This window comes from Colossoma macropomum, unplaced genomic scaffold, assembly GCF_904425465.1.
Source record: "Colossoma macropomum unplaced genomic scaffold, Colossoma_macropomum, whole genome shotgun sequence".
Taxonomy (NCBI): domain Eukaryota; kingdom Metazoa; phylum Chordata; class Actinopteri; order Characiformes; family Serrasalmidae; genus Colossoma; species Colossoma macropomum.
Window position 1 is genome coordinate 14,465,787 of NW_023494806.1, and position 8,866 is coordinate 14,474,652.

At 36.4% G+C, this 8,866-nt stretch overlaps 1 protein-coding gene across 1 annotated transcript; it reads right to left on the reverse strand.

Moving 5' to 3' along the window:
- Window positions 1–638: 638 nt before the first annotated feature.
- On the reverse strand, window positions 639–7,015 carry emb (embigin). Its single transcript, XM_036599152.1, has 8 exons — window positions 6,869–7,015; window positions 6,265–6,327; window positions 5,245–5,425; window positions 4,792–4,874; window positions 3,618–3,754; window positions 2,739–3,024; window positions 1,590–1,623; window positions 639–1,437 (listed from the first exon to the last, which is right to left on the reverse strand). Exons 1-8 carry the CDS (start codon window positions 6,978–6,980, stop codon window positions 1,371–1,373), a joined length of 963 nt encoding a protein of 320 aa, XP_036455045.1. The 5' UTR covers window positions 6,981–7,015; the 3' UTR covers window positions 639–1,370.
- Between the last annotated feature and the right edge of the window lie 1,851 nt (window positions 7,016–8,866).

Genomic DNA, 8,866 nt, shown 5'->3' on the forward strand with positions numbered 1-8,866 from the left:
CATTTGTGTTTTCCCAAATCTTTCAGCGCACAATCAGCTTGTTAATTGTTGAGTTGAATCGGGTGTGCAAGAAAACACAAAAAACGTGCATAGTGTGGCATCCCCAGTACTGGAATTGGAAAACACTGCTTTAAGGCAAAGATGCTCGAAAGCCAACAGACTTACACTTTTTTATGTTTAGAAATCTTCAACATTTTAGATTTTTCTTCCCTTCTAGGGAATCAATAGGCCGTATTTATTCTGCACATTTGAAGCACATAGAAAACTGATTGTTCAGTCTAACCCCTTAATGTTGCTGTTACACACACACATACTCACACACACACATATATATATATGTATATCTATCGCTGCTGTCGGGACAAAACCTCATATCATGTTTTTTTCATTTTAGTTTTTTTAGTTCTTGACATAATTTTAAAATGCTTATTGCCCTTTACATTATGTTTAAATGTCATGATGAATGGAACAAAAAGAAACGGCCCAAAATGACTTGGAAAAAAGTTTGGTTCCACTGACTTACATTAAAAGTAAAAAAAAGTTTTTGTCCTCGTCCTGTAAAGTTATCATTTTGTAGATATGAGGTTTTGTTCTGACAACAGTGATATATGTATGTGTATATGTATGTGTGTGTGTGTGTGCATGTGTATGAATACAAATATATTAATACTATAAGTAGTGTTTTTTTGTGTTTATCAATGTGTTTTGGATTGTAGTTGTCATTTAGAACCTAGTTTGACTAATCAGTACTTCATTATGTCAAATCAAGTGTGCTGGTGATGGAATTCTGTATGGTAGCTGGGGGCATCAATGACAAATCTGGAACTAAACTTTGTTCTTCAAAGTAACTCACCAGATATAATCTACTTTTATTTTAAAAAAAAAACAAAATCTTATCTCAATTACATTTGACTGTATTTATGTTTAATTGCATATATTCAAATGATGTATGGTGATTTTACAAACAAAAACACACTTATTGCTTAAGATTTTAAATCAGAATTTTGCACACTACTGTATATATTATCTCTACCAGATATTTGAAAGTACTTGGATTTGAAAAACGCCTTGAGTGTAGGAACCCAGTGGACCACTATTTAACACTTCAAACAAGAGCACATTTATAGATGTTATATCGTTGGAAACATTTACACAATATGCAGTTTGTGTTATTATTAGTATATAATGTATTGCTCAATATACTTGATCTGAGCAAACATGCAGAGTTAAGGTGCTTGATAGAACACATTCAGAAAGCGTCACCCTACTAACTTCAGCACCTAAGAGGATGAGAATATTTTCCTCAACTGTTAGTATATGATTAATTTAAATGATACACAGCTGGTTTACTGAACGAATCAGTGCTATCCTCACTGATCAACTTTTCTCTGTCTTGTGGTGCTTCCTCCATCCATTCCGTTCGTCTCGTCTTGCGTTCTAAAACAAACACGAGCAAAAACACTAAATATTACTGTTGTAATGAGAAGTCATGTTGAATAAAACCCTATGGTATGGCTACAATACATGATGCACATTTAAGAATATTACATCAAATTATGTGAAACCATTAAAATAGATGTCATACTTACAGTTTACTCGCCTGTTCAGGCTGCGGTCCATTCTCTGTAGGATAAGACAAAACTATGTAAAACAGTGCTCTAAATCTTGCAGTTTTTCCCTGTGAAATACACTGGAATATTTTTTTTCCCTATGAAAGTACTAAAACTAAGCATGCATATGATCAGTGAACTGATGATCTCATACACATTCCTCTGGAAAGTGTTTTTTTATTTTGATGCTTTTTGACTGCAGTATTTTGTCATTTATTTTAATGCATTTACATTTTGTATTTTGTATCATCAGTATGAATTTGATACCAGCCAGTCCTAGAGCAAGTATTAATTACAATGAAATCCTAGCACAGGTATGAATTATGAGCCAATCCTAGGAGAGGTATAAACTATGAGCCAATCCTAGGGAAGGTATGAATTGTTAGCCAGTCCTAATGCAGCTATAACATACTTCTAGCCGACCCGAGTGCAGGTATGACTTATTATCCAATCCTAGCACAGATATGAACTACCAGCCAGTCCTAGCACAGATATTAACTACCAACCAATCTGAGCACTGATATGAGCTACCAGCCAATTGTAGCACAGATATGAACTACCAGCCAGTCGTAGCACAGATATGTACGACCAGCCAATCGTAGCACAGATGTGAACTACCAGCCAATCCTAGTACAGATATGATACAACCAGCCAATCCTAGCACAGATATGAATGACCAGCCAATCCTAGCACAGATATAAACGACCAGCCAATCCTAGCACAGATTTGAACAACCAGCCAGTCATAGCACAGGTTTAAACTACTACTAATAATAAAAATAATATTTTTATATATTTTATATATATTTTATATATTTTTCACAGGAATAATATGAACAGAACAGGAATGGGAGCACAACATACAACAAAGCTATAAAGGTAGAAGGGAAGTATTGAGTGAAAAGGTGTGTATTCAAGTAAATTTTAAAAGAGGAAATGTATGAGCAGTGACGAACGTTTTGGGACAGGGAGTTAAAGAGCTCAGGGGCCGTAGCACTGAAGGACCTGCCACTCCAGCCAATCCTAGCGCTGGTATGAAGTACCAGCCAATCCTAGCGCTGGCATGAAATACCAGCCAATCCTAGAGCAGTAAGAGTTCCAGTAAACGGGTGGAAAAATCCCACTGTACCTGTGGTTTCTGAGTCGCCCCGACGGTGGGTCTTCTTCTCATACAGAAGAATGAGCGTGATGAGGACGACGACTTCAACCGCGATGGCGAGGAAAGGCTTGAGAGGCTCAGTGAAGGACAAAACCTTCAGCTCCACACGGGAGTCCGTCTGGCTGATGTTGAACACCGCGCTGCAGACGTATTTTCCGGAGTCTTCCTTAGTCAGGTTCAGCACAATCAGCTTGGTCTTGTTTTTCGACGAGTCAAGGTGGTACTTTGTGGGCTCAGCGGTGACGTTTAGGAGTTCCTGCGTAATATACACGAATTAGAATACATTTGTTGAAATTAACTTTAAAGTATTGTGCTACTTTAATAAGGGTTCCTCAATGGTTCTACAGCAAAAGCAGTAGAACCGTTATCACTCACATGTATTTTTTAATTTGAATGGTTCTTCATATGAGTGAATGGCTCTATTTATTAGCTTCTAGGAAAAATCTTTAATTTGTATAGAACCCTACATGATGTCAAGGTTCTTCAAACCTTCAAAATTTTTTTCCATAAATCATCATCATCATCATCATCATTAACCGCTTAGTCCAGATAGGGTCGTGGTTTTCCATAAATGTATATCTCATTTACAAAAAAAATAGTTCTTTAAGGAGCCAAAAGTGGTTCTTCTATGGCATTGCGTGTAATCCACAGGCTAAATTTGAGAAGGTCAGCTTTTTTTCGGCGTTACAGCAAAACATGTACTTGAGTGACCACAAAGAGTGCTTCAGACTGGGACTATTAATATTGCAATACTGCATTTAGCAGTAACCATATGTACTTCTGCTTACACTGAACTGCTGAATGAGAATCATCTAGTGCTTCGTCACAGTCTCAGAAATCTTACAGTACCTTTTCGGTGCCATTGACTTTGTACCAATTCCAGGTGTCTGGTCCATGGTCCTTGCTGTGTTCCATGTGGCAGTCCAGTATGACTGAATCCCCAATATAGCTCACAATGGGCTTATCTCGCTCTTTAATTGCAGGAACTGGAAATAAACATACCCATTCTCCAGGTTACACGGATATAAAGCACCACACAGTTTTGTGTTAACCCTGTTCTAATACAGCTCACTTTGACTCTCTGGGCAGTTGATCTATCCATGTATCCATGCCCTGCCTACTTTGATAGTTACTGTTGTGAGGTTGGACAAGCTGACAGAATGTCTGCAAAAATGCCATTCAGATGAGAAATATATATATATATATATATATATATATATATGTGTGTGTGTGTGTGTGTGTGTGTGTAGTCAGCATACCTGCATTTAGAGTATGTTTATTTTGTAATGTGTTTGAATAATTTACAGTTTCTTACAAAAATTGATTTGTTCCCAAATGTGGGTAGCTTAAACCCATACTCACGTAAATATATTAATACCTGGCTAAAATCACTCATGTAACATTAAAAGTACTTTCCCAAAAAACAGCTTGAGCAGATGTATGAATGTATCAGGTCAAAAAACTATGTAAGTACTGAGTAATTTATAGAACTGTAGTGGAACTTCTTAGTAAATCTAGCACCTAACAGAAGTTTTTGGGGTCTGTTCTTCTCATTTTGGGGTTTTTGGTTTAAAAAAAATGCTAACACTCCAAAATCAAAAATGTGATCAAACTCAAAGCAGTACAGATGCTGTCACCAACAAAACATAATGCATTAAACACAAAAAGGAATCAGTACATACATATGAATCACTGAAATGTAACTGGGCAAAAAGACACCTTTACTCACTAATACACTTGAGAAGAAGTAAAAGTAATATGATTTGAAAATACTCAGGAGAGAACAAATCCATCAATACTTTACTTAAGTATACTTGAATAAACGTAACTACTTACTACCCACCTTATATCAATATACCCTTATATAAATATACAGTAGCTGTGAAAAAATGTGTTTATGGTCAGAGCATGGATAGGTCAGTTATGAAGCCCTTTCTGAGTCTGGTGCATTACAGCAGTGTGTAATGAAGCATAGGAAAATGTGTTAGAAATGAGTAGGTATTTAACAAGGGTGCCAGCATACCTTTAAAAACAAAAGTAGCCTGCGGTTCATTTTCTGGAAGACTGAAGATGCATGAATAATTTCCTAAGTCTTGAATGTCGAAGCTGAAATGATAAAGAAAAGTTGTGTTGTTATATAGTAGCATTAGCATTTATTCTAACATAATTAAAAGTATGTATGTATATATATATATATATATATATATATATATATATATACTGTTACTCTGTTTCTGCTTTCTTTTAATACAAACACCCTTAAAAATGGTTCAAAGAACTCAAAGAACCATTTGAATGCATGTTTAACTGGTTCTTCTCTACGCTGATAAACCTGTTGTATAAAGTTCTTTAAAACAGCTTTTTAAAATGGCTCTATACAGCAACAAAAAGGGTTCTGCTATTGTTATCATAGAACCTACGTCATGGAACCTTTTTTTGGTAGCATACACTTTTCGAGTGTACTGCAAATACTTACGTTCTGTTAAGCATATACTGGTTGTTGTTTCTCTGTACAGTTTGTTCGGAGCTTTCAATTTTAGCACCATTTTTTTTCCAATAGCCAGTTATGGTTGTGGGTTTACTTGGTATGTCATTCATTATACATGAAAACTCCTTTTTCTGGCGATTCAGGATTTCAAACTCTTTAACAACGCCACCTGTGTATTGAGAAATTGTAGCCTCATCAACAAAACATGACTCAATAGAGCAGCAGAGTTATTGAATTATTTCATTATATGAATATCTAATGTCAAATACGTTAGCATGTTGACTTGTTAATCCTTTACTGCATAAATTATGAATGGCATAATTAATGAAAATATCTTAAAAATAGTAAAAGATGGCAACAGCCTGCAACAATAGAATTAACAACAAGGGTAAACAAATACACAGAACATAACCACATTCATCATCAAGGCTTAAAAATGTGGCCATATATGCATAAATGTTTTAAGATTACAAGCAGTGTATTTATTTTCCACTATTGTTTTTCAGATTGCAGCTCTGTTGTCACATTTTGTTGCCATATAAGGCAACAGTTCTGATTTTTTAATTTTATATAAAGCCTATAGCATCTAAAGCAGGTTCATTTATGAAAAGGAAATCGTATCTTCTCAGATATTGTTTAAAGTTTGTCTTGAAGTAGTTATAAATACTAAAAAAGAAACTTAGTGCTGAATTAAATGCACACTTTGAGAGATATTCATAAGCCAGGCTTTGCCATGTTATATGTGAGTACAAAAGAAGTACAGATTAAAAGTATGTGATCAGACATAACTACAGTTACACATAAGTTCCCCTTCAGTTACACCTTTACTTTCCCAAAGGAAAAGAAAAAATGTATTTTATTGTGGTCAGGCAATAAACAACTGCTCCCATAGGACGACACTATGCAGTAAAGGGTTAAACATCACTATGTCACGCTAACCTTACTGATTTAGCTCAGTTCCAGACAGGAAACTCAATAGAATAATAAAATATGAGAAGGTCAGTTTACCTTTGTGTATTTGAACACTGTATGAAGTAACAGCATCCTCCGTCGGCGCGGTGCGGGTGGACTCTTAAAATAATAAAAAATAAAACATCAGGAAATGGGAGAACAATCATGGCTGAACTTCAGATGAATTCAGGTATTTCCCTCTTCTGACTGCATGCTGTTAAGAAAGCATGCAAAGGATCACGTGTGAAATGTACTATCACAGCGTTCAAAATGTAGCAGAATAAAGTCATTTATAAAGACCACTCAACACGTAGGCTTCCCAAGAAACTCTGTATTTGCTCTCTCCTGAATTAGAAAGAGTAAATAGTCAAAGCATACTTTTGAAGTAACACTAGAAGCACTGTGGAGCCCCTGAACAGGCCACAAGGTCGTAACATCGTGATGTACAGAGGTCAAACCAGGTAAAAATGAAAGCAGCTATTACTATAGTATATTTTACTATATACTATCTACTATTAAATTATTATCAGCATAGGATTGACAGTAACTTTGGAATTTGACATTTAGATATTACATCAGACGAGGCTAAAAAAGCTATAATGGTTTTGATACAGATAGAAATGATAACATCAAGACATAAATAGTACATGTGAACACATACCTGTGTTCACCCCTAGGCAGAAGAATAAAATAAAGAGGAAATGCATAGTGTTCGCAGTAGAACTCAGAAAGGTTCCTCTGTAGCTCCTCTGCGTTAGTCCGGAATAAGGCATCTCTTTCAGTGCTTCCTCGTCAGATGCAGGCCCCCCTCCCCTTCATCTCGTCTACTTTGCTCTCCTCCTCCTCTTTTCTCTCGCCCCTCCCCTCCGCTCTTTCTGCAGCCATGGTGACTCTGCAGCAGTGGGACCTGCTTGTTATGTCCGCGTTTTAAATGAATCATGAGGATGGAGCAGCTGCAGCAGCCCAGCCTGTATCAAATGATCCCACGGCTAGCACGGTCACGCAGGCGTGTGTTTACCAGGCCAGAATTTAGTAGGCGAGGAGAATAATAACAAGGGATAACAATAATACATGATTACATGATTACAAAGTTCAAATACATATTCTTGGATGTCTATACTAAATTCAGTCAGGAAGGCTATTCTAGAAGCACACCAGCAACGTCTCTTTAAAGGGCCCATATCCTTCTTTTTTGTGCATTCTTTCATTTTTTTTCTCTTGAGGTCCACTTATGACATCAGTTTGGTTTATGTACCAAATAGAGCCATAATTAATTTCTGCATGACCATTTTGCCTTTTCCAACCAGTCTTGGACCCTCAGAATTAAACAGGCTGTACCTTTAAGACTAACACATATAAATGAGCTGTGTTGTGATTGGCTGTCTTGTATTGTGCTTCTTTCAAAAAGCAGTCTGGGCTGAAACGCTCCTTATAACTTCAACCTGAATGGGTGGGGCTAAAAAGCTGTAGGATGAAAAGGTGGATATATGGAAATTCTTTGTTTTTTGTCACAGCACAACAACAACGAAATCAAAATGGGCTGTTTTTACAGCTAAAATCCATATATGGATATGTATGCACTGGGGAGTGAATGTGTACGTATGTTTGCAGGTTACATCAAACTTTTATTTTAAAAAAAGAAGGACATTTTAGTTTTGTATGACATGAGCTCTTTAACCTGTGTTGGAAACTGAGGGTGTGAGGTGAAGAGAGAGGAACAAAGACTTCAAAAACAGGATGTTGAGGGTTTTCAGAGTGACATTTTTTTCATTTTCTGGTTAGTTCATGATGGATAACCTTCACAGAAGACATACTTAGACTGCAGACATTAATACATTGAGTGTACTGGATTCAAATGTATGCATAATTTCCACATGAGTAAAATATATTACACCCCACACAATTACTGTCAACAGCAAAAGCAAAAGACAAAATTAAGATGAAGACACAGTGGCTTCAGAAAGTACTTGGACACAGTAACCATTTAACCATTTGTAACCTTTAACAATTGTTAAACTTTAATATGCTAACTTTAACATAACAGTTCTAAACGTTTTCAGAATTTCTGCATATTTAAATCAAACTCTAACCAAAGTAATTCAGAGTGGTTTGCTGTGAAATAGTTCATTCTAGAGAAACCTACTGACTTTACAGTGGTGTTGATAGGAACCAGGGGTTGAGATGTCTACCACGCATCTATAGCCATTTTATTTACTATCCAAAATAACCAATAAACCTACGTGTCTTCGGAGTTGATAATGGTAAAACAATGTATATTGTGGCGTCAGGGAAGAGGAACATGTGGGAAATATTGCGCTTTAAAGGCAATTGCTCTTTTATTGGCTGCTGAAACGGCCGACATAGCAGGCAGGTCACTTATGTAGCCATACACTTCCCCTTGATTGCAGACACTGATGCCATATTGACTAACCCACAGCCCAACACTGAATGTCACAATAACCCCATGTGCACATCTTCAAGCTAACAACAACAACTTACTTACAAGCCTCTCCTAGAAAAGTCAGAATTGTTCACAGTGGTGGCGATAGTAACCAGACGTCTGAAGCTTCTAAAAGCTACATCATACAAAGTTATTACCTAAAATCGTTATGAATACACTGCCTAATGTCCAAAACACTAGTTTCGAGATATGATTTTG

Excerpts from the sequence above, each read along its gene's own strand:
- emb (XM_036599152.1), bottom strand. The coding sequence starts at position 6,980 with ATGCCTTATTCCGGACTAACGCAGAGGAGCTACAGAGGAACCTTTCTG. Across the intron at positions 4,875-5,244 it reads CAGTATATGCTTAACAGAAC|CTTCGACATTCAAGACTTAG; the intron begins GTAAGTATTTGC and ends TTATCATTTCAG. Across the intron at positions 1,438-1,589 it reads CCTGAACAGGCGAGTAAACT|AACGCAAGACGAGACGAACG; the intron begins GTAAGTATGACA and ends TGTTTGTTTTAG.